General features: G+C 50.6%; 1 protein-coding gene across 4 annotated transcripts in view; it reads left to right on the top strand.

Moving 5' to 3' along the window:
- The window catches only part of GPR156 (G protein-coupled receptor 156), a 31,848-nt gene extending 7,731 nt beyond the window's left edge, over window positions 1–24,117 (top strand). The window contains exons 2-10 of one of the 4 annotated variants that reach the window (XM_019476512.2): window positions 1,146–1,706; window positions 3,338–3,480; window positions 6,618–6,753; window positions 8,270–8,380; window positions 10,346–10,471; window positions 11,050–11,145; window positions 15,581–15,817; window positions 19,856–20,017; window positions 21,869–24,117. In XM_019476512.2, the coding sequence (XP_019332057.2) occupies window positions 1,647–1,706; window positions 3,338–3,480; window positions 6,618–6,753; window positions 8,270–8,380; window positions 10,346–10,471; window positions 11,050–11,145; window positions 15,581–15,817; window positions 19,856–20,017; window positions 21,869–23,197 (2,400 nt within the window). In that variant the 5' untranslated portion in view covers window positions 1,146–1,646 and the 3' untranslated portion in view covers window positions 23,198–24,117. Of the gene's footprint in view, window positions 1–1,145; window positions 1,752–3,337; window positions 3,481–6,617; window positions 6,754–8,269; window positions 8,381–10,345; window positions 10,472–11,049; window positions 11,146–15,580; window positions 15,818–19,855; window positions 20,018–21,868 lie in introns of all 4 variants that reach the window. The other 3 variants (XM_014603954.2, XM_059720501.1, XM_059720502.1) reach the window with 3 other exon arrangements.
- The last annotated feature ends 1,683 nt before the right edge of the window (window positions 24,118–25,800 follow it).

The raw sequence follows: 25,800 nt of genomic DNA, 5'->3' as shown, positions 1-25,800 counted from the left end.
TTCACCAAAAATATTGCTACAACCCAACAATAAATAACAATCTATTGCTTCTCAGGGGGGCAGTGCTAATTGAATACAGATATGTGGGGGTAAGACCTCATGTGTAACATGGTAATGGGGCCCAGTACATCCCCACAGCCAAGGATCAAATAAGGAACAGAAATGAAGGTGCAGAGGGGAGCCGTCACAGGGATGCAGTCTAGAATGCTGGGCAGCCAGGCCTACAAGAGAGTTAACAGGGGCAGCAGACTTTTGAGTTGTCTTTGAGTGTGGCCATTGCTGGGACCCTGAGACAGCTGAGCAGTTAAGCACATATTTCATATAAGGCAGGGAGTGACTCCTTCCCTATTCGGCCAACCATGTTTAATGACTACGTGCTGTCCTGGATCAAGCAGAATCTCAAGGCATTCAGCAGCTGCCTCACCTGGAACCAGTAAAGCTTTGGCATTCTGCCAGGGAATTGGCTAGATCGTGGGACTAATAACACCAATGTTACAGGTTTGATCCCTGGTTGGACCAAATGAATGCTTGAGGTCCCTGCCAGCCTTGGTTTTCTATGAAACTTGTTTCAAGGAGCTGTACATCTTATAGCCACCCACATGGGGTTTGAGATCCCCTTCTTCCACTGGGGAGAGGAGAAGGCACACAGTAGGGGGTCAGTGTGGTGCCCTCAGCCTCTGCCTATGGGCAAGGTGGCTTTCCAGGAAAGGATGACCTCTGTGCCAGTTGGGGGTGCTGTGCATTCCCTCTGCCCTAGGCAGGGTGAAACCCTCAGTGGGGAGGTCTTACTGCTGCTGCTGGGCACCCTCCCAGCTAAGCTGTTTTTCTGGCGGCAGGCTTGGTGCTAAGCTGCTAGCCAGTACTTCCCAATCCCGAGGTCCGGATCAAATTTCCACATCTGCCTGTTTTGGAGACTCCAGCAGCTACAAGTGATTTAATAACATCTGAACACTGAGACCTTGGAAGCAAGGGCTGTGTCCATGCAGGAACGGGTACAGTACCCACCCTAGGTGTGATCCCAGATCCTGATTGGCCGGAACAGCACCATCAATATTGAAATACTAAGAATTTAAACTTCTCGTTCCTCTCTGGCCCATCGTGGGGCACTGGGGCCTGCAATAATTGCTGTTCTTTATCTGTGACAGGATGAATGGCAGCCTGCTTCCTTTGCGGCCCTCAGGAGGTCTCGACTGTGCCGGCAGCTGGCTCTGGAAGGGGGGAGAAGCTGGGGCCTTGGGGATTTAAGAGCAGAGGAGGCTGCCATCTGCTGGTGAACTAGCAAGATTGCTATGGTGTGTGAAGAGGAGCAGTAACATTTACTAACATGGACTTGTATTGGCATCTGCAAAGACACCTGGATGCTTGCAGGGCCTGGAAAGCTTCCTCCTGGCTCCATTCAGGCTCTGGTCATGAGTGGGGATGTTTGTGAACTGGATGCCACTGCACCATGGCCCTTCTGTTTCCCCTTGCACACCTGAGACATGCAGCAGGGAGAACAGGTGACCTTTGAGGCTGTTGTTGGCACTGGAGGAACTTGAGCTCCTATGATAGCTTAGCAAAGGCTTGGACTACCTGCCACTTCTCAGCTAACCCTTGCCCTCCACACTGCCCAGAAGCAATGGCTGAATGAAGGCCAAGGATGTGATATGGAGCCTGGATTAAACTGTTCTGACCTGTGTGACAGCGACTCCACTGTGAGCAGCCAGGTGCGGAGACCAAGCAGCCTACCAGAGCTCTGCACTGTCACAATTGTATGTATGAAAGGCTTGGGGCACCACCATCCCCTAGAACAGAAGGTTCTGCATGTAGGAATGAGTTGAGGTTTGGGCTGTGGGGAGCAGGGAGGGGCGGAGTTGTACTAGGGAAATGTCCTAGGACCTAGAGGGCATTCTCCACCCTGGAGGTAGGGCCCTCAGTTTATGGGGCAGCCTTCCACATGGAGGGGAGGGAACCCAAGCACTGGCCTGGGTGATGGCCTGGTAGATACAGGGAGCAGGTAAGGAACCTTTCGGGACTGAGTCATTGCAAAGAATCCTCCACCGTGGCCTGGTGCAAAAGTCCTTGCAAGATGGACCTGAAACAGCCTTCCATCTCCTTGGCCTCCTGCATTCCCAGCAAGTTCAAAAAGCTGTTGAATGAAGAAGGATTTAATTCAAAGTTGCCATCCCTGAGATGGCACCTGGCAGTGCAGCCCTCAGGCATGAAACAGAGGTGGTTTTAGTTCATGCGCATTTTGGTATTGTTTTGGAAGAAGAGTGTAAGCCCCCAATTCCAGGCTGGGGCTGCTGCTTCTGTATGTGCCCACTGGGCATGAATCCTTTCTGCTGTCTGTAGAGTCCTTTACCCCAGCTTCAATATTCAGAGACACCCCCCCCACACCTCCAAGCAAACAGTGAATGACTTCAGTGTGTGTGCGCATAGGGAAGGCAGATCATGACTGAGTGAGAACGTTCCTCCTCCCCAGTTAATTCCTTAGCAAGCCCTGCAGTGGTGCTTTAGGCCTGTTCTGCAGGGCAAAGGACTTTGCTTCTGGATGACACCAGTGTCATGTCTTAGAAACAAGCCACTTCCTATAATGCAGCTGCATCTGTGTAGAACAGCACCAAGCTATAGAGTCCTTTCTTCATGTATTGCTGAGCACAAGCCACTCAGCACCTGGCTGCCTGCCACAACACAGCTGCCCTCTGTTGATGTAAGAGCCCTTGGCAGTCTCACATTCCTATAAGCAAATTTTCCAATAGGATCGAGCCTGGGTAATGACCATTAGGCCCCAGTCCCATTGCAGGCAATGCAAAGAACTAGGACAGTGTATTGCTCCAGCCCATTGCATCCCAAGCTGCTCTAACTTTGAGCTCCCAGCACTTGGCTTAGATTAGAGCACCTTTTAGGCTGCTTTGACCTGTGTTGGGGGTCTGGGCTTGTGAGTGGCTGGTTTAGGATCAGTAGAACACTCTGGTGACATAAAGCCCCTTGTGAGCTACACTCTGTGCATGTTTGCTGCAGAAAGATTTTGGTGGCCAGTGTAGCTAAGAAATGGCTAACAGTGACTCCTTCTTTGTCCCCAACTCTGTTTCATGCTTAGTTTCTAATAGTAAGTGCTGGCTGTAGCGGTGCAAGGCTATATTTGTTCCTCCTGGCCCTGTGAGTGAGGTGGGAGAGCACGGTGCGTTCCAGCCTGCACAATGGTTGGTTAAGTTCTCAGTGCAGCCAGCATATGTGGTGATGCTGTAAGAGGCAAGAAAAGCCTGTCCTCGTGATCAGATCCTTGGGCACAGGATGGCAGCAGTCAGAGAAAAGCCATCTTGCCAGACACTCTCCACCCTTTATCTCCCTTCAGACAACATCTGCGGGCAGTGGGAAGATCTCCCCCTTCCCCTCCTCCTCTGCTGCCTTGCTGGGGATTGTGTGGATGTTCCTCACCAGCGGAGTCCTGCTGGCTCTCTTCTTCCTGGCCTTCACTATTCGCTTCAGGAACAACAGGTAGGAGACAGGTTATCTGAGCTCTGTCCTCCAAGCTGGACCTTCCGCAATAGCTGTGGGCCCCTGTTCCAATGGCTCTTGTTCCTCGTGACCCAGGATGTGAACTGATCATTGACAGAGGGCTGGGAGATATCACCCTTTTGTGATGGGGCTGGACATTTTGGGGCATACTTCCCTCTTCCTTGCTAACATCCAGCATTGATCAGTATTGGAGCCAATGTGCATAGGCCCTGGGTCCATCCTGCTAGGGCAGGAAGAGGAGCTGCTAGATGAGGCAGGCAGAGGTCTGGTTTGGTAGGGCAGTGCTTTTGCTCATAATCCTGATGAAAACAGAAGTCAAGTAGTGACAGTTTGGCTGGGGTAGCAGCTCATGCTGCTATCTCCAAGGTCCCTGCCAGGGATGCCAAGCAGACCAGCCAGAGTGGTGGGAAGAAAGTACTGCTTGATGCTTTTGTTCCAGAGTTTGAGGGCATCACTACAAGCAACTCATCTTTGGGAATGAGGATACCATAGTCTCAACTACATCCAAGTCCCTTTCATGACAGCAGGCCAATTGTGCTTTTGATATACAGTTGCTCCATTCTGACCTGAATGGTTGGCCAGATTTGGGATGTCTCCTTGTTGTTCCCAGTGTGAGGAAAAACGGATGATGGGGTTTCATTGCAGGCTTGTTTGTTCTCAGGGAACGTGCAAAGTCCTGTTTCTCTGAAAACAGCAGAGATCAATCAAGAGTCGGTGCCCTTGCTTACAGTCCCAAGTCCCTTTCAGCCAATATTTAGCCCCAAATCTGTCTCATTTTAAGCTTTTCTTGACACATATCTGCTGCTAGCTCTGGCTATGTCTGACATTTTCTGGCTGCCTTTTTTGTGTCTCTGCTTCTCTGATGTTTCTGCATTTTTCCACATGCACACAGACCTTCACAAGGCATTGGCCAATAGAACCTGTGACCATGGGTGCATCCAGACGAGCATGAAAGTGTGCTTTGCAGAGCCTCAAAGGCTTTTGAGGTGGCGCAAAATGCATGCTGTGCACATGAAGATTCTCCACACTGCATATTTGCAGCACAGAGCTAAAATTAGATACTACTGGGAAATCCTGGTATCTAAAAAAAAAATGCACCAAAAAAGCGGGGTGGTACATGTTACTGCAGCGTGTGCCACCCAAAACCAGAGCCTAGCTGGTCAGAGCCATACTCTGACTGCTGGCCAGGCTCTGTGCCTGGATCACTGCCACTGCAGCCCAAGAAGGTCCCCAGAACCCCAGGTAAAGCTGCTGGGGCCAGTTCAGATGCTAGCTCCAGCCTCCCCTACCCCACCCAGGGCACTTTGCCACTTGCCAGACCATGCGTGCAGGGGTGTTCCCTGGAGACATATAGCAGCTGTTGTTGAAACAAATGTTCCCACTTGTCTGGACGTATCCCTTTTCCCTGTTTTGGGGTGGTAGCATGTGTCTGCGTTTGGTGTAGAGGCTGCTGTTGTTTTAGCTGTCATTGCATTTAGGAACTTGGCTGTTTTTAGCAACTACCTTAAATGAAGGGTGGTAGTTATGTCCGGTTCATCATAATGCTTTTCCAGGTTTGCCCAGGACCCTCTGTGCTAAACAGTATGTTAGCCCCACAATCTTGCAGTGGGGTCCTGGGCATGAGATACAGCTGGTAGAGCACTACTGAATTCTACAACAAACTGGGAATTAGGATCAAAGGAAAGTAGGACTGAAAAGGGTTTTCAGGAAGTCATCTAGTCCAGCCCCCTGCTCAAGGCAGGATTGTTCTTGACTGATGTCCATCTGTCCTGCTCTAAAAATTCTGCAGCAGCTTTTAATCGATTACAAAAGGTTACAGACCTTTCAAAAACATTCCCAACATGAAACTCTAACTCATGCAGTTTATTGACTTGCACTGCAGTAGATAAATAGAACTCGGGCTGATGAACCTGAGAAAGCAGAGGAAGTCCACTCCCATATGTAGTTGAAGATAGAGTTAATGTCCCATCTCCTGCTTAAGTGGAAGTCTGGACACAGAGGGAATGGAGCAGAAAAACTGACACCAGAATTCTGGGTTCCTCATAACTTCAACAATATAAAGAAACTGGAGAGAGTTGGGAGAATAGCAATAAATATCATCAGAGAATGAAGGGTCTGGCTTGTGAGGTGAGATCTGGAGTGTAAAATTTCTTGTCTGATAGGGGTGACCAAGGAGTGTGCCATGTTACCAGTCAGTAGGGATCTGAGGGGTGAAAGGGTTAGGGAAGATGTACTTGTTGTCCTACTGATAGGGGCAACCAAGAGTAAGGGGTGGAAGTGAAAGGAGGGGAGCTGTAGACTGACTATTGGGGAAAACAGTTTGAACTGTGGTGTGGTTTCTTCAAGGGAAGGAATTAAAGCCTCCTCACTTGGGGCACTGGAAAGTAGGCCAAACACAGCACTAGCAAATGAAGAACTGGAGTGAGGCCATTGGTTATTCTATCAGCGGTTTTCTCTCTCTGACACCTGCCCTCCTGTGATAGAGAAGTGGGGTTCAAACTAGAGCCTGGGAGAAGCAAGTTCACACACAGCAGATTCCCTGCATGACTTTGGGTAGGCCACGTCAGCTGTGTCTGCGCAGTGTGCATGAGAGGGGTGGCTGCAGGGTACAGAGACTCGCCCTAGCTCAGTGGGCAAGTCTAGCTTGTGTGCTGATCACAGGGAAGCTGTGGCAGTGCTGGCTCCAGTATGGGCCTTTACTGGGTGGCCAGTGGATGTGATAGCCTGACTACACTGCTCTCTGCTGGTACCCAAACAAGCAAGATGGAACTTAGTATAGGGAAGTGCACATGTGTTTCCATAGCAGCATTGACTCCAGTACTCATCTCTCTGGACTGTAAAATGGGGATACTAGGAGTGTCAGGAAGACCCATACATCGAGGACAGTGAGGTATTTGACAGTACCAATAATGGAGGCCTGGTAGTGCCACACTGATGAGCAGGCTGTAACTGCAGAAGCTCATCAGGTGTGTAGGGGAAGCTGTTTCATGGGGGCAGCAGTAACCAAGTCAGAGGGCTTAGCTCCTTACTGGCGTGTATTAATGCCATGGCGGGCAGCCCAGCTCCACTTGTGAAGTGAAGTTTCCTTCTCATAACTGTCGCTCTGTTCCCTGGAGGATTGTGAAGATGTCCAGTCCCAATCTAAACATCGTGACCCTGCTAGGCAGCAGCTTCACCTATGTCAGTGCTTACCTCTTTGGGATGCAGGAGCAGGACCTGTTTCCTGGGACCTCGATGGAAGTGCTGGTTCAGGTGGGTAAGGCAGTCGGGACTGGGGTTGAGTTGGTCTCAGCTGGGAGAGATGGGTGTATAGCTCATACACACATGCAAGCACACTTCCTGAGTTGTAACCTACTGAGCTATGACCCCTCCCCCTCCGCCTGTTCTCTCATGACCTCCATGCCGAGCCTGTTTTTCATACGCATAAAGAGCTACCACACACTTTCTATCCAGCAGCCTTCACTTTTTGATGTAGCCAAAACAAGGATGAGGGCTAGTAATGCCTTTAGGGCCAGGGCTACACTGGATAGCTTAATCTCTGGATAGCCCACAGGGCAGAACCCCTTTTTTCCACTGTCAGAATAGCACTTCCCTGCTGGAAAGCCACCAAAAAGACCTGGTAGAGGTACCTGTACCTCCTGCCAGCTGCTGGGGCCCCATTAATAGCTGGCATGTCCCAGGGGTCTTTGCCACTTTGGTATGCAGTATGGGGTTGGGGACACACTCCAGCAGTGTCCTGTTGTGGTTGCTAGACAAGCCATAAAGGGAAGGGTGGGGGGTAGGGAATTCCAGCAGTGTGCCCCTGCAGACAGGCAGGAAGGCTCCTTGACCTGTAAAGGTGTCATACAGAATGTGTGTGTCAGTGAGGAGGGGATCCCTCATAGCAGCTGCTTACCTATGTGTAGCACAGATCTCACAGGCAGCCAGACCATTCCCTGAGTGCAAATCAAACTTAGGAATTTGTATGGAAATACCACCCCCCTCCATGCAGGTAAACCCTGGGTCCTAATCTTGGGCCTCTCCTGTAAAGTGAGGGGAAGACAGGGGAACACTGCAGAGCGAGAGCATCCAGTACTTGAGGCCAATGCGGTGGGGAGTCAGAGGCAGGGAGGTTGTGCAGCTAATTGATGGAGATCTCTGCTAGCAATATAGAGGTGCTCCAGTCCTAGCGGGCACATCTGTCACTCTCAGGCAGCTCTGGTCTGTTTGCTTCATGAGGAACCTCCTGCCTGCTCCTGCCTGTTGGTTTGCTCCTTCTGCTCAGCTCCATGTACTGGATATCTAGTTACTGGCCCTGGTGGGGGACTGGGGCAGGCATTTGGCACAGTCCCTGTCCACTTGTGGTTCCTGTCACCTCTCTAGCTGGTGGCTAGTAACATGATGATCATAACAGTTTCCTGGGAAATGCATCACTGGTTGACTTCTCTGAGTAGTAGTCGCCTCTGAGGTGGATAGGCCACTGCCCACACAGGTACCCTGACATGGCGGTTTCCTGTACAAGGACCGATGAGTTTCTCAGCCTGCTAGATCTAGGTTTTCTGTCTTCTAACAGTATGTTTTCTAGCCCACCGCTGATGCAGAGCCCCTGTTCACCAGCTTTCCTTCCTCTGGTGCTGGGAACTCTGTTGGGACCAGGGAAGGGGATATGGACCTCCTACCTTAGAAGCAAAGAGGAAGCAGTGCAGGGAAAGAAACTCCTGAGTGTCACTGTATGTTGCCTTGGGAACATCCACTCCCACCACTTAGTCTTTTCACCTTCTGCCTGCAGGTGAGACTCTGCTTGCTGTGTGTGGGGACTTCTCTTGTCCTTGGGCCTGTCCTGGGAAAAACTTGGCGGCTATATAGAGTGTTCACCCAGCGGGTTCCTGACAAGAGGGTGGTGAGTACCCATTGCATGCACTCTGGGCAGCGAAGCACAGAGTCTTCTCTAGGTTTGAGGTACTGGGCCCTCCCCTCTCTGGGGCTGCACTGAGGAATCATGGAAAATGTTGCATACCAACCCAGTAGGGCTCCAAGTTGTTTGCAGGATGTGTAGATGAGCTCCAAGTTAGAGACCATGGGGAATGTGGTGACTCTGGGGTTTGGGGGAAGGAGGTGGAGGCTCACCCAGTTGGGTAAGAAAGCTGTGAGCATGGTTTGGTCTCATTTCCCACTGCCTTGCACAGTCATTTGCCCCTGGGCAAAGTGAGAGTGAAAAGGTTCCCCCATAAGAACAGCATAAAGGACATGTGTACATGTGTAAAAGACATGCTTTTTGGGGTGGGGATGTCCATCCTTGTGTACTTACCAATGGACATTCTGGGTATGTCCCCACAGGCATTGGCATGGTTGCTGCAGCAAAAATAGCAGCAGCACAAATCTGAGGTAGGGGAGGCTGGAGCCAGCACCTGTGCTGGCAACAGCAGCCTTACCTGGGGTCCTGGGGGCCTCCCGGGGCAGCAGTGGCAGTGATCTGACTGCTTGGAGTCTGACCAGCAGCCAGAACATGGCTCTGGCTGGCCAGGCTCCCTTTCTGCTGGTGCATGTTGCTGCCACATGGGCCACACCACTTTTTTCAGCAGCAGTTTTTTTGTTTGTTTGTTTGTTTTGTTTTTTGGGGGGGGGTTTTGACACCAGGATCTCCTAGTGTCAAAAAAAACCCTCCATGCTGCTAATTTGCAGCACAGTGAATGGGCCGTGCAGTTTGTGGTGCCCCAAGTGACACCTAGACCCTGTTCCTTGAGCCTGCTGAGCTCAAACTCCAGTTTTCTGCACTGTTGTGGGGGTGGGGGGCGGGTCTTTTTTCAAGCAGCTGGATCAAATCCCTGGGCCTTGTTATAACTACTGTTTTCAGGCTTTGGAATTTGGACATTTGTAACACTTTTGAGTTTGCTGAGAGAATGAAGGGGAGTGGTCTGGCACCCTGGGTTTTGGTTCTACATGTTACAGAGTGAGAGAATTGTCCATAGGGACTTGGATTCCAGTCCTGCCTGGGGCTCAGACTTACTTGGACCTGGGTTTTCATTCAGGCCTAGAGCTGTTATGAAAACAATTGCAAGTATTCCTGACCCTGGAAGGGGGGCAAGGCCTGGCACGTGGGAGGTGTCTGTATCAGCCTCCAGCAATGCTGTACGATGTCTGTGGACTTAGTAATTGCTGTGTAGCTGATGAAATGGTGAGTGAGGAACTCCATCACTAGGAGCCAGCTTTGGACCACAGGAGCCAAAAGGTGCTGGGTGTGAGCAGCCATCCTTTGATAAGTGCTAAGAAGCTGTTCTCCGTGAGGGGAGCCAGGGTTTGGCTAGTCCCATGGGGCAGGCATGGGGGTTATCTCCAGCTTTAAACCAAAGGAGCTTGCAAGGGGATGGGGGGAGAAGCTATCCAGTAAAAAGATCTTGGAAGCAGTAAAAAGCTGAGTCCCAGAGGAGAGCCAGGGCTTGGCAGAAAAATAGAGCCTGCAGTAACCAGGGCACCTCAGCCCCAACCTCCACTTGCACGGGATGGCAAGCTTAGGTAAGACAATGTGCATGTGGGCCTTTATAGTGTTAACCCTTTTCTCCCTGCTTGTCCTGTTCCTATGGTCAAGTAAACCCTGTTCTGTGCTGAACATGTTGTTGCACATATTTTCTGGCTGTGCCTCCGAGAGGTGACTACAGAGCAAGCTGCAATCCCAGCTGGGCCTGCTGGAGGTAATACAGCTTGGAAGCAGCTAGTGCTGTAACTGGGAGGGTCCACTCGACATGGGATAAACTGCAGAGTTGCACTGTGTCCTAGGAAAGAAGTTCTTGCAAAGGGGCTGTGAGAGCCTGACGCCATAGACTCTCCTCCACCCTAGTCTGGCACATGGTCTGTCCCTGTGTTGCAGATTATCAAAGACCTCCAGCTGCTGGTGATGGTGGCAGTGCTGGTGCTGGCAGATGCCATTCTCCTCTTGACATGGGTTTTCTCTGATCCAGTTCAGTGTTTCCGAAGCCTCAGCGCATCCATGAGGGTAAGGGGGGCAAGGATTGGGTGTTGAGCACTGTGCCTCTGTGCCTTGCTGTGGTTTATTTCCACAGTTCTCTGTGTCCCCAACGTGTTGGTGGATGGTTGCGTGTGATAAATAAAGAAGTGCCTATGCTGCAGAGCTCAGGCTTCCTGAGGCCATTGCAAGCTGGGTTGTTATTCAGCCCCTTAGACAGATAGGAGTTTCCAGCCCCAAGATGCCCAAAGCTGGAAAGCGAGTTCTAGATCCAGAGTTGTGGTTGGTTACCATTGCAAGTTTCACCCAACGCCCTTTGCACTTCCCAGTGAAGTCTATCTGGGATGTACTACTCTCCTGCAGATATAGTTGGAATCAGCCTTCTGGGTAGAAAACAACCAAACCCCACGTGTGTGTGTGTGTCTTTCTGTCTCTTGAATTCTTCACTGTCAGCAGCACTCTCCCCACAGCCACACATGCTTTTGCTTTTTTGTTTTGAAATAAGCAGCCTACCTACCCTCATAAACCCATGTATCTGCCCATCTGCCTGGCCCACCTTGTGGTTAGGGGCCAGGAGCCTTCATGTCTGTGTCATGCTTGTCTCCTAGGCAACTGAGAAGGGTGTGACGTGTTCAGTGAGCAGGATGCAGTTCTGTGCGTCGCTTTACTCCGACCTCTGGCTCGTTCTCATTTTAGGGTTTAAGGTATGTAACCTCTTTATCGATCGCTGCCTCTCTTCTCATCTCCCAACCGTCTGGCTGCAATATGGTGCTGCTACTGCTAACATTCTCTTTTTGCTTCAGCTTCTTGGCCACTCTGCCTTCCCTGGCTGCCTCCCAACTTTGCATTCAAGCTGCTAATGCTCTTCTTGAAGGTCCTTCCAACTCATCTCATCCTGGCTCTGTGTTTTCCTTCTCTCTCCTGCTAAGCTGCCTCACAAAAGCCCCCTTTTGGGGTTTTCTCCCTAGTCTCATCTCTCAGCTGCCTTTCAGGCCACTTTATGATGCTTGAAGACATCTCTATCCTTGTCTCCTTGAATGTCAAATTACCTCCCTCACCATGTTCAGATCCCTCCTCAGAATTTTCTTCTTCCAGAAAGCCTTGAGATAACATTCCATCACTCTGATACACTACACAATTCAGACCCTGAACCTATGCATCAGAAAAATATTGAAAATAGTCACAGTGGGTTTGTGTCTGTGGGAAAGATGCTAGCCTAGGGGTGGACAAAATACAGCCTGTGGGCCATATTTGGTCTACCAGGCCATTCTATCCAACCCATGGGGCCCCTAAAACATTTAGAAAATTAATATTTATCTGCTCCTGGCTGCCTGTCAAAGATGACAGAAACCAGGGGCAGTAGGATCCAGGGGAAGCCAGCAGCAGGACCCAGCAGCAAGGCCCACCCAGCCCTGCCTCACCCCAACCCCACCTGCCCCCAGTAACTGGAAGCCTCTGCCCAGCAGAGGCTTTTGGCCTGGGACTGTGGAGCTGTTCCATCCTCCTGAGAGGGAAATTCAGTTAAGAACATGGGAGGAGGGAGGTAGGGGAGGACCATGGGTGATTGCCTCAGTCCTCCGGGCCAGGCTGAGCCAGTTCCTGTTGAGTCCTGTGGTCCGGCCTGGCAGTCGGGAACCACATGGTGTCAGAGCACTGCAGCAGTGGGCAGGAAACTGGTGAGAGTGGCAGCACACAGTGGGGAGTGCAGGGCCCGCACTGATGTCCTGGAGTGGGGTAGCAGGAGCGTGGGTCACAGGCCAGCAGGGGCCTTATGGAGCCGGGCCAGGCTACGCCACTATGGAGATGGGGGGAACTGGCCTGGCTCCATAGTATTCCTGCCAGCCCAGTCCCATGCTCCTGCCACCCCACTCTGGGCCCTGCCAGTGCTGACCCAGGGACACCTGCACGGGCCCTGTGCTTCTGCCTACACGCCTGCTCACTGCCATTTCCCCTGCATGTAGCTGCCATTTTCCTGCCCACCCGCTGCTCCAGTACCACATGGCTCCTGGCTGCATCACTGGACCACACAAGTATGGGGCCTGCGCCAGTACTCCAGAACTAGGAGTGGGAGAGGGGGTGTTTGTGTGTGTCTGTGTGTGTCCATGCAATGAGGGAGAGGGAGAGAGAGGCAGAGAGAGCAATGAGGGAGGGAGAGTGTGTGTGTGTGTGTGTGTGTGTGTGTGTGTAGGGAGGGAGGGACAGAGTGTGTGTGTGTATGTGCAGTGAGGGAGGGGAGAGAGAGAGAGTGTGTGTGTGTGAGCATGCTTATAGGATGAGTCCCACACATACACACCACCATACACATGCACCCACACACCCCCTTGCACTGTCATACATGCAGACTCCCACGCACAGAGCCCCCACAAACCTCATACCCACCCACACCCCACATATCCACACCCCCCCACACGTTCACTCACCCACACCCCCCATACCTATCCAATCCCCAGACAAACCCACACCCTCCCCCACACCCCACATACCCACACACCTTCAACCCCCCCACAAACCTATACCCACTCCCCGCACCCCCCCCCACAATATACAAGAGTAAGACTTCATTTTAAGCTATTGCAATCACTTCTATGTACCTACACTACACAAATGCATGTAAATCAGGACAAAAATATTTTTTTAAATCAAATTAATGAATGTTGTCGATGTTTTATTTTTAGACTATAATTTGGTATTTTTCTGGTTCAGAAATGGTAAAAACCTCTTGCTGAAAGGAGTACTTCTGGGAGCAAGGGGAGGGACTTCTGGTGGCAAGGGTCAAGGGTTAGTGGGCAGGACTTCCAGTCACAAGATGGCGACCAGGGTGCAGGACACCTGTCAAGGGGCAGGGCTACCCATGTGGCCCTCAACACTCACCAAAACTCAGTAAGTGGCTCTCCAGCACAGACACAAAGACAGACAGACTAAGCCCTTGATAGATAGATAGATAGATAGATAGATAGATAGATAGATAGATAGATAGATAGATAGATAGATAGATAGATAGATAGATAGATAGATAGATAGATAGATAGATATAATTATACATGTACATTTCAGGCTTTTGGAAGTGTTTCAGAAAGGTGTTTTTAGTTAGACCTTGTAGAATCATTGCCCTTCCTCCAAAATGTCTTGTGCATTGAAGTTCCTTCAGCATATGATACATAAGTAGCTCTCTGGTTGCTCACTGTGATATCATACCTATTGGGCGTGTCTATGTATCCAAAAGGAAGTACTAGAGCATGATGCCATAGCAGTGTTGCCGTGCAGTGATGTGTAGACATGGCCATTGGTCATCAGAGCTGCTGATCATCCACATCAGCAGCTTTGCCCCTATTCTGTATTATATTGCCTCAAAGTCTAGATGGATTATTTTTATAGCTGTGGTCCCTGGGAATGCCTTCTGTTTTTGCTTTTAAAAATAAAATATTCTCTTCCCTGATGTAAGCGCCTGTGATTAATAATACATCGAACCCAGCTGCAAGGCTATCAACAGGTTTTCTTACCGGTATAATTTTTTTTACCTCTGTGAGTTTCATCCTGGATACGCCAATGTACGTGACAGCTGGAAGGAACTTCCAGAGGTCATCTAGTCAACCTCCCCTGCCTGAAGCAAGATCATTCCTATTCAAACCATCCTATACAAGCCATAGTCTAAACTCTACATAAAGCACAGGGCTTCTTGCAGGCTGAATCTGGACATGATGGCAGCAGTCGTGGGGTTAACATAGCCATTGCTTACCGCCACCACTGACATGCATTGCCAATGCAGTGCCTTGAATTCCTTGCCCCTCTGGGAACCCTGTGGGTCATATAACACAGCTCTGTGGACTGGATCTGGCCCACAGGCCATAAGTTTGGCACCCTGCTCTAGTATGTCCTCTATTTATTGTTTCCAGGACTGTAGTAAGTTGGGCTTATAGTTGTCAGCAGGTTTTGGATGGCTGCCTTTGCTTGCTTAAGGGATAAGAAATTGGATATAGAGTCTCTCTTTTTTTTTTTTGCTCATAAGTTCACAAAAGGGCTCATGGTCAAGAATGATCTGCTCAGTGGCCTGCGTGAAACAAGCCTCTTTCCAGTGCCCTGAGAGAGGCATCCATTTCACAGACACAGTCAGAATGGGGCTAACTCAGCTGCCTTGCTGGCAGTCCCAGTAGAGGCTCATGGACTTGGGAGACTGATCCCCTCTCTTGCTCACAGAGCAGGACTGTTGCTCATCAGTGAGTGGAGTTGAGTATATGGGGGCCCGAGGGCCTTGACCCCTCTTGGAAAGAGGGCTGTCATCTGAAATGTGTAAAAGTTGCCACATGTCCATCATCTTAGGCCCCTCCGGCAAAAATAAAAGTTCGAGCCTATGAGAGGCATTGTACAGGTAGAGTTCCTGCTGCCTGTCCTGGGGACAGAGGGCCACCAATCCTTCTTCAGCACCTTCCACCCACCCTCACTTCACTCAGAGTGGCAAAGAGAAGGGGAAATGACGGTACTTTTCAGGCCAAGAGTTTTCTGGAGTCCTACTTAAACATGCACCATTACATCCTCTTCTCTCTCATCCAATATTTCCTGTTTCTGATCTCACTTGTCCTTTCTCTCTGAATTTACAGGCAGCTCCTGGAGTTGTGCCTGTTGCTCTTCGATGGCAGCAGCAGTGATTTCCCTCTCTACTTCTTAATACTTCTGTCTCTGGCATATGCCTAGTCTAAAGACTCCTCAGTGTGCGCTTTCCTTTTGGGCTCTTCTAGAGATCTGATTGCACTTCAGACCTGGTCACCTGCCACCCCTGCTGATCTCATCCTCAGCTTCACACTCACCATGCTACTATTGCTGCTCAGTCATGACCTGAAGCTCCCCCACCCCACAGATCCTCTCCTGCTCTCGCTCCCTACCCAGCTCAGCCAGAGCACCCTAATTCTGACCTGCAGCAGCTTGCAGGGTCCTTGCTGCTGAGCTGATGCGTCAAGCAGGATGTCTGCATTATAGATCAAATGGCATTAATTAAGATTTCACTGAATGTGTCTGGGCCCTGTTGGCTCAATGTGAGGAGGGAGAGAGGGGAGATGTCTGAATCTGGCTGTTATTTTCCACACTCTACATCAGTAAAATCTCTTCTCCAGACCAAAGTCCTCTGTCTCTGTTTTTGGATTCCAGGGCATCCTGTTAATCTGTGGCACCTACCTGGCTGGTCTGACAGATAATGTCAGCTCTCCACCAGTGAATCAGTCCTTGACACTCATTGTCAGCGTCAACCTCGTTTTCCTCACTACTGGGACTGTCTTACTAGCTAACCGATTTTTCTACACGTGGCCCAACCTGGTCTTCGGTTTTACATCCGGAGGCATCTTTGTCTGCACGACCACGATCAACTGTTTCGTCTTTGTTCCTCAGGTATGAAATCAGCTCTGCCCAGAGTGTCTGGTCTGAAAGGCCACCTCAGATTTTGACAAGTGCTGTGGATATTTCCTGGAAGAATCATTCTTGCCCATGGGGATAACATGGCAATCCAAACATGCCAGGGTCCAGAAGAAAAAAATGAGTGGCTCATTGTGGGATATCACACCTTCCATATCCAACACTGCTCACTAGTCCAAATCTGGCCAAGTTGGCACCAACTCAGATTTATTCTTATTGGTGCCTGGTCAGTCACATGGATGAAATAAGTTTTCTGGCGTCTGATTCTGTGCATTTATATTACCTTCACTTATACTGCTTTTTGGCCCTGGCTCTGTCTTTAATGAAATTTGAGATTCTGGAGAAGATGGTGACAACTTAGGGGCTGTCCTACTGCTTCCTGCCATATTCAAACCCTGGAAACAACGTAGGCATTCCTTTCCTGATAGACACAGTAACCTGACACATGGGAGCTCAACACTATAGACCTGTCTGACCTCACAAAATGTTCCTTCTCTGGTATCAACATGGAGCAGACAGGACCTGGTTCAACCATCCAGTTCACTTCAGCGGAGTTGCGGAAATGCAGGGCAGCAGTGAGAGCGCTGACAGAGCTGTGTGCTGAGATAACAGGGAAGATGGGGTTCAGGGCAGGAGGGAAACCCTTCGACAGAGCCTTTCTACACATTTTTTAAAATAAAAAAACAGCTTGTTTTTAAAAAGATAAATGAATCTCCATGTGAGAAATTATGGGCATTAGGGAAATCTTCTGATTTTTGGCTAAAAATTCTTGCAACCATTTTTGGCACTTTTTTGGCAGCAAAATACTGTCCAAATCAGTAAGTGAATTTTTCAGCAAGTGAACAGTTTTGATGCAGTTTTGAAAACTGTTATATTTGCTTCAATGTTGATTTAAAGCATCCCAGAATAACAGCAGAAGGTGAGTCCATTTCATATCCTGCCAAATGGAAACTAGTGCAGTCCTTCTCCCCCCACCCCTGCCAGCACTGTTTTTTGCATACTTTTCTACCAAAACCCAGCAGTGGAAGAGTGGAGCTGGCTCTGGCAGGGCTTGAAGGCCTGGTTCCAGAGAACCCAGGTACTCGTGATAGCTGGGGGGTCCCATCCACAACTCCAAGGCCCCAGCCCTTTTCCAGCCCTTCTTGCTGCTCTCTCAAAATCTGCAATGTGCCCCAAGTCACCATCAGTTTATGCACCCTCTCCCAGTAGCTCCACACACATAAACTGCACCGTCTTCAGTGCTTTTGTCTCTCCCAGCCCCAGACTCCAGCAGCGTCTCCCCTCCCCCTCTCTACTTGCCCCATGGCTCTGGTGGCTTTGCCCAGCTCCTTTCCCTCTGTGGCTCTCCCACTGCTTGTGTGGTTTGGTAACTAAAGCCTCCACTACCCTCCTTTGCTGTGCCAAATAGGGAGCCACATCCCTGCATGCTCCTCTCAGGCTGTGTCAGGTGCTTTAGGAGTCACCATCCAAGCTAGGGGGAGGGGAGGACCAGGCAGATGGGGGTGGAGAGACTTTGAAGTAGCCACCTGCTATCCTCTCAGCTCTGCCAGCAGCCAGGCTCTGCCTTCTCCACTGCGACTAGTGCTTTGCTGTCCTCTCTCCTCCCCTGACATGCATAGAGGGGAGGGACAGCCCTTGGGGGATCACACTAGGACAGATCACTGCCAACAGCCATAGGAGGTGCCATGCCAACAGTGTCTGCCGGTGCCCAGGGCCTGTGCCACTCCTGCACTCTGGGCTTGGTGCCTAGGGCAGCAAGCCTCTTCCTCTTGGTGCCTACGGCAGCCGTTCTCTTCAGTTTCTTATGCCAGACCTTCATCACAGTGCTGTGACCATCAGCGTCCCTCTATTCCTCCCTCCTTCCATCTCACAGCAAGCCCCTTGCCACTGGCTGAGCCGCGGGTGCTGCAGTATAGGCAGACTCATGAGGCTTGGAGGCTCCAGGGCTGACGGTGGAGGCTGCAGTCCCCTGGGAGGTCTGCCCTTCTCCAGCTCAGAGCAGAAAGCTTAGCTCCCCAGTGGGGATGGGGGAGGTTGTGAAGGAAGCCTGTCAGGAGGGCTCTGCTCTTTACTTCCAGTGTTTCCAGGAGAAAACTGCCATGCTGGCTACAGTCAGTGATAAGGAATCAGACACCTCTGCTGCTAGAATTGGAGGGACCAGAGGAAAGGGTTGATGATTTGGTTTGATATTTATGCATGAGGGAGTTTTAGGGCCCCAGGAAATGAGGCAGGGGCTAGAAGCAGAATGGAGATAACTTTCACTCAGGTGTAGACAATGCCACAGCAAAGATGGGGTGACTGCCCCAGATGCCAAAGTGAAGGGGCATCAACAGGCGCTGCTCAGCCTGGGCATGGCGCAAGATGGAGCCGCAAATGGCTTGTTTGGGGGGGGCGCGAAGATGGGGGAAGGGTGGATCCTCCCACTGCATGCACTCCCAGGCAAGCACAGGGGCTTGTGCCCCCCAGATCTGTGCGCGGGATGAGAGCGGGCTGCCACTGCAGGCTTGCCCCAGGCACCAAACTTCATTGCTACGGCACTGGGTGTAGAAAAGAATGGCTCTTTCTCCACTGATGCCCTCCCTCCTGCTCTGCACCACCCCCTTGCCTCCCTCTGCCTTGCTGTCTCAGCCCTGGGCTCCCCACACAGCTCTGCCAGTGCCCCTCACTGCTGCCCTGCAGTCCACCTGCCATTCCAGTTGCTGCAGTACAACCACTAAGTCCTCAGTGAGATTAAGGTCTTTGGGCCCTGGAGCGTACCCACCGTCTCTGACAATGCCTACCCTGTTGTTGGAGCTCATCAAATAATAAAACATTTCAGGGTAGCAAAGGAGGAGCTGATTTCATGTGCTGTAACTGTCCTGGGCAGTACTTTATATACTCTGCCAGTGCTCACTTTCTCTGTGGTTGACCTGAATGCACAAGCATTTTATTCCACTCAAACCTTTTAATTCCCTTTTGGTTTTTATTCAGCTTGTTTTTTCTAATGGGTTTGCTCTTGCATTGCTCATTAGAGATGGGTGAATACTTGGAGTCTCGATGTGCCCCCTAAGAGACAGGGGACAGAGCTGCCTGAGTGAAGGGGCCTTGTATACATGCTCTTCCCCTTAGCATCCACGCTGTGCAATCGTGAGAGAGGATGCTGGGCTACAGGGACCTGTGACTGACCCAGGATAGTAGCATTTATTCTTATGGTGTTTGTTCTGACACCAGTATAAAGGCAGAGGTGAAATGCTGTTGGCTTTCAGCCTGTCACTTATGATTCAGGAGTAAGAAAGTGTGTGTGTACGCGTGTGCGCGCATGAACAAGAGAGACAGAGAGATTCTGCCTTTTTCTGCTACCAACTCGGAGGAGGCCTGTTTTACCACGTGTTTGGAGGTTGCAGCATATTCAGGCTCTAACTGTCTCTATCAGCAGTGTGAGGCTTTGGTCCAGATCAGGGGTCAGCAACCCTCGGTATATGTGCCAAGCATGGCACACAAGGCCAGTTTGCTTGGCACACCACCGCCAGCCTAGGCTCTAAGCAGCTGCTGCCAGCCATGGAGCCCAGGCTGCTCCCAGCAGGCGGCTGGGAGGCTGCAAGCCCTGCTGCAAGGAGACCGGGCTCCAGGGGCTCACTGCAGCCAGGAGGCTGCAAACAGCTGCTCCAGGCCCTGGCATGTAAGCACTCTGGCACCTTCCAAGGTAGATGTGGTTTTTTCAGCACTCCGGTCAAAAAACATTGCCTACTCCTGGTCCAGATACAAGGGTATGGGGCAGTCCAAGCAACACAGTATCTCTGAACTGTGGTGTCAGCATTGTCCCCAGCAGGTTATGTGGGGGAGGGGAATAGCAGTGTGATGGGTGGGGGTGGGTGAGTTTGCCCCTGTCTCTCTTTGCTTGCCTGTCACATCCTTCCTTTGTCTCCATTGCTGTCCCTTGGTCTCTGTCTTTTTCGGCATCTGTCCGTCTGTCTCTCTCTGTGTTTGTATAATCTATACATGTCACATACATAATGGCCTCCTTGTGCTCAACAGCTCAGACACTGGAAATCCTTTGAAGAAGAAGAGAGCCAAACCATTAACCACATGGCAAAATATTTTAACAGCCCCAGCAAGAGCTTCCTCTCCATGTACAGCGAAGAGCAGATCTACCAGCTGATTGGGGAAAAGAACTCCATGAGGCGGCTGCTTACGGAGGTAACATGCTCTCTCGGGCAGCTTATAATGCTAGAAAGAGCAGCCTCCGTCTCTCATCTGCCTAGGTTTCAGGGGCCAGCAGCTGCTGTCCTCCCTCTGCTATGCTCCCCCCTCTCCCTTTGTCTGCTGAAGGATTTGTAGGTTTGAAAGGCCCATGCTACATACAGCTCACAATGGTCGTTTCCCAGGATGGTGGCATCCCTCCAGAGCTGGCTTGTGGAAAGGAACTGGGGGTTTTTTAAACACCATCTTGTCAATATATCACACTCAGAGCATAAACTGAGGCACATGGATCAATATGGCCTGAATTTTCACAGCCCATGATGCAATGTGTTCAGTGGGGAGCATCTTTTCAGCAGCAAGGCTGTTGCTCCTGCAAATCCAAATTGTACATGCAGAAATGCTCTGGCTTTTAGGGCCCCTCTATTCATTACATTTATGCCATGTTTAACATGGTAATCACAGTGTAAATGACAAAGGTGCCCCTGATTTAAGGCTCCATAAAATGGTAAACCAGCCATAAAAATGTTCTACATATAACGTGGATCATTTTAAAGCTGGTTTGTACGACACCTTAAACTGAATGTGAGGCATGTCCAGGGCTGCCACAGAGCCAGTGCTGACAGTGGTTGGCCCCAGCTGCAGGGCAGTCCAGGGTCTTGAACCACTCTGGGGCTCGGACTGCTCTGGGTTATGCTAGGCTGTGGGTACCTGGCTTTCACCTTGCTGGTGCAGAGGGAGCCCAGGATCATGAGCCTGGGCTTCCTCTGCACTGGCAAGTAGAAAGAGCATAATTGGTATCTGATCCCTGATCCCAAAATCATGCCTTCTGCCATGTATGTGAGGCATAGCAGGTCTAGGAGTGGTCCAAGCCCTGGGCAGGAGGCCCGATTGTTGGAACTGGGAATTAGATCTCATGGTGCCTTTCAGTGAACATGTGCTAGGGTCCTTAGAGAAGCAGTGTATTCCTGTGTAACTGGCATAAATGTAATCTCTCAAACATACACACGAGGAGCAGCCAAGGGAATGCAAAAGGAAACAGGCTGAATGAGCTTCAGGCCCATGTTTAAAGGCTTGTCCTTCTGCTTTTCCAGACTGTGCGGACTTTCTCAAGAGCCTTTAGGGAGCAGGTGAAACTCCCTGGGCTCTGAATTTTGGAAGCAAGAGGATGGTTCTGTATGAGGCTTTTCCTAGGTGTGTCTCAAGTCTCTGGTCTGCATAAGCAAAAGCAGTGTCACACTGCAGCATACCTTTATACTTACCAGTCAACAGGCCCCCAGGGATCAATTTCTGTCAACTGCATGCTGTTATCTGAACTTCCCACTTATATATCCTTAAGAACCTCTCACTTCTTTTAAACTATATGAAAGATTGCCACTTCCTCTGAAAAAGAGAGACTCAAGGCTTGGACAGACATGAACATACTTCAGTATAATTTACATACGTTTTGTATATTGATGAGGGCATGGCTCAGTGGATGGCTATTATGATGTTTGCCAGGAGGTGGCAGGGAAGAAAGTAGCAGTCTGTTTGCCTTTATCAAATAGTTATCCCTGGATGGCTGTGGACAGATGAAGCTAAACCAATGTATCTTATGCTGTGGAGTTTTACCCCCCATTCTTTCGAGGGTAGTTGTCCACCAGACTGGGTGAAGCTCCCCTGGTTTATGGGTGTGTGTTATCTGTCTGCTACTTTTTTATACTAGTGTAAAGCTAGGTTGCATCCATGTAAACATTTTCTCTGCCCAGGCCCTGGCTTCCTGACTTGCTTTGCCTTGGAACGCCCTGCCTTAGTGTAGTATCGGCATTGTTTTCTGCAGTGTACTTGACATGCTTGCTTGTTTGGTAACAGAAAAATGCTGTGATCGAAAGCCTCCAGGAGCAAGTGAACAATGCTAAGGAGAAGCTGATGAAGCTGATGTCTGCAGACTGTGGCTATGACCCCATGCACCCAGCTCTTCCTTCCACATCCCTCTCCCTTTCACTCCAGAACACCAATCACCATGTTAAACCTAGTGGCTGTGACATGGATGCTGAAGAGCCCCTGGGAGACCATATACCCCCTGGCCAGGAGGCAGGCTCTTGGCAGTGTTCCAGTCCTCCACATCCACAGTGCAGCCCAGTATCTCTTAGCAAAGAAGATTGTGCTGGGGACACCCAGGACCATAACAGTTATACAAGCCACCACTGCACCCCACCAGAGGATCCCGCTTGCTCTCTGATACAACCCTGTGACTCTGTGGGCATCTCTGAATATAACTCTAACAGGCTCCAAGAGAAATGGGTTCCTCAGAGCAGCAAGAAAATTCCAGGCAGTCTATTAGGGCCACGGAGCCAGAGCCCTGCAGCTGCGGGTGAGGGAGCAGCGCAGGCAGAGAACTCAGCAATGATGAAGGAACAGCCCTTGAAATTCAACTATGTGAGCAGTGAAAAGCTGCAGGAAATCTTGCAAGAGCTCAGCCTAGGCAGCATGGTTGGTGCCCAGGCCTCACCCTGGGGGTCCAGACAGGCTAGGCACAGTGCCCAGCAGGAAAGGAGGTCTGTGTGGAGGTCCCAGGAGAAGAACCTAAGCCCTTACATGACCTGGAGGAGAAGAAGAATCCCGCTTCATTCCCCTCCCCCGAGTTATCCTGGCTCTGCATCTCCTTTAGTTTGGTGTGTTGTGAACCAGACTGTCGGCAGGGCAGCTGCTGGACAAGGCTGTGATGAGGTTGCATGTGTGCCTCGGGCCAAAGCAGGTGACCACAGTGATGGAAGGTGCCTTGGTCAGACATCCTCCTCCTCACCAGCTGACAATGGCCAGGACCAGCCTGAGCAGCACAACCATGTTTCCAGCAAACACCCAGGGCTTGACCAAGCAAAGAATTGCAGTACTCTGCGACATCCGCTCCACACCCCGCTGCAGGAAGAGGATGCTCTACGGGAGCTGCGACGGCCTCTCATGCCCTCCTTGTACTGCTACCCAGACTCTGACTCCAGCAGCAGCTCTGAGGAGGTGTTTCACTGCTGCCACAGGCCTTACTGTGAAATCTGCTTCCAAGACCCTTGTGTCTCCAGTGATAGTTCTGTCACTGACACAGACCCAGAGCCAGGTGAGCCCCTCACCCTCCGGACAAAGCTCTACGGCAGGTCTCAACCTGTTGTGAACTTCAAAGAGGATCTGACACCCACTTTTGTGTAGACACAAAGGAGGCTGTCCTAGTCCAGTGGTGAGAGTAGGGAAGTAGGTTGTTCTGGGGACTGAGAATAAAGTACATAAAGCACGTACCTGCCTTGGTTGCTCATTCAGATCTGGGCTAAGCCAGGGGCAACTGAAAACTGCAGCCATTTGATTAGAGATGTTACAAGAAGTGGATTGGTGGTTTTAATCCGGCCACTTTAGACAGGTGCCTGCACCCCAGGAACACCTATCACGTTAATGGGCCCTGAGAGGCTGAGGACTGAATGAACTGTAGCAGTGGAGCTCTCTGGGTCAGGAGTGGGAAACAGTGTGCGTGGGAAACTTGATTAGCTTTTACCTAGTCAAGACTACCCCACCCCCTCAAGGTTGGCAATGTAGGCTGCTTTTCCCCAGCACTATGTTCAATTAGCTATTTTAAAAGAAATACAGAAAAATTTTCACCTTGTCACTCATCCCCGAATGTGCTAGTCTCTCAGCAAAGCAAGAACCTGGGGGTGGCAAAAAAAAAACACTAGACTTTCTATTTTTGTTGGTGTAGTCTCTGAGCAAGATAATGAAAGCTGGGCCTGGCTTCTCCAGGGGTGACTTTGCAGATATTTCATTCAGTTCAATTACCCTGCAGCAGGTAGAGAGGGAGGAAAGCTGAAAAATCTTACAGGGTCTGCAAAAGATTGTTTTAATATAACTGGCCAGATGCCCTTTGTTTTACTATCTTGTGTTGGATGCAGTAGATTTGAAAGGCATGGAGGTTTCTAAATGAGTACTGTCTGCTCATTTTTCACCTCGGGAATACAGACTCTGGGGTGTCTGGTTTGGTTAAAGGACCTCACTGGGGAGGCAGCACTGAGACCTAAGCCCCAGTGCCAATGCCCTCTCTGTGGCATGGAGATCTTTAATAAACAGATGCAAACAAACCCAAATTTTAAATGGCGCAAATAAAATTTCTTTCTCGGTTACTCTCTCGGGATGGCAGAATTCTGCCTTATGCTCTGCTCACCCTGCCTCCACACTTGACATGGATCGCTAAGGTAATAAAGCAAGCAAAAAGAGAACATCTGAAAAGAGATTCCCCACCTTTCAGCCCTTCATCCTCAGTAATAAAGAAGCAAACAAGGGCACAATCCCATTGCTGTTCTTCTCTGCCTTTCACTTTACAAGGAACCTGTTTCCCTCCCTTCCCCAAGCTGATCTTCCTGCTGTTCTCTAATCAAGTCCCTGGGGCTGCCCAGTGCATTCGGGTGCTTATGAAATGCATGTATGCAAAGCAGTGCAAGAGTCCACCTGATCCTTCATGTCCAATCCCCTGCCATCACTAGTAAGAACGTAATTGGTCTTAAGTCTTGGTGAATAAACAAGAACATCCATTGTAGAGCACTGGCCTGACACCCCATAACAAATAAGGAGCTTTGTGTAAGAACCAAAGGATTTCAAATGTGAAGGGGGTCCCAGGAGGAGAGTAGGAGAGACCAAAGTGCTGGTAATACCTTGGGCCTCTGCCTGGCAGGGACTGTAATCATGCCTAGCTGACTTGGAGTCTTAGACGATGAGCCAGGCCTTATGTTACAGAGGAAGGCAGATTTCCCTCCTCCCACCTTCAATAGTCCTTGCCAGTCTGGCAAATTGCACAGCGCAGGCCAGACAAAAGTAGAGGAGGAGAATAATGCCCTTCCCGGCACAGAGGCTGACCCCAGTTTCAGTCCTGGACTACCTCCCTGCCCCAAGTCAGGGGAGACAAGAGCCCTGGTTTGGAAAGAGACAGAGCTGTATGCAGCCTCCCACTGCAGCAGGCTTTGGACCTGCTTAATGCTGGAGTGCAGTGCTGACTTGTCTTGCAGCTGCAGCTGTGCTCCAAGGCTTTATTTGTAGCTGTTAGCTATCTGACAGGCTGGAAGCCTGGCTTGCTGTGGCTACAAAGCACTAGCCCTGAGACCAGACCAAACTGGGACACCTGAAGACTGGGCTATCTGTCTCACAGCCTGCAGGCCACATGCCCACAAGGAGTTAATTTGTGGCCCATGGACTCCTACCTGGGCACCACTCCCAGGACTGCTCCAGCTGCTGCTGCCACCAAGGTCTCTGGGCTCCCCCTCCTCCTCCTTCCCCTTCCTGCCCCTTCTCATGGGGAGGGGTGTGCTGGTGGGATGGCAGCAGACCCATGCTGCAGGCATCCTGTGGGGTCTGTGGCCCACATGGGTGCAGCCTGTGCAGCATGTGGCTCCAGCTGCTCCAAAGTTGGACAGCCCCTCCTGAAGGGACAGATAGCAGCCTGCAGTGTCCTGTGCAGTGCCCTCTGGATGCCCTTTCCTTGCAAGCACAGGCACTGTGTGTACAGCATGAATGACTCGCGCTTTTTCTGCTCTTTCAGAACGTCCCAGCAAAGCCCAGGAGAAAAGGTGGGTTTAGTTCTGATAAAGGATGCATGTGTTGATGCAACGCTGGGGGGAGCCTACAGTGCTCTGGGCGACTCTCCAGGGCTCCCCTGGAGTTAGGGCATCTTTGAAGTGTTGTCAAACCTGGAAGCGTGTTTTGAGCACTTTTTACCAAGCAAGTAGGAATTGTTAGCACTGCCCCACTGTCTAGCCCAGATCAGGTAGTGTCTGCAG

This window comes from Alligator mississippiensis, chromosome 1, assembly GCF_030867095.1.
Source record: "Alligator mississippiensis isolate rAllMis1 chromosome 1, rAllMis1, whole genome shotgun sequence".
NCBI lineage: Eukaryota > Metazoa > Chordata > Crocodylia > Alligatoridae > Alligator > Alligator mississippiensis.
Note: the sequence above shows the minus strand (reverse complement) of the source record. Positions and strands in the feature narration are given on the sequence as shown.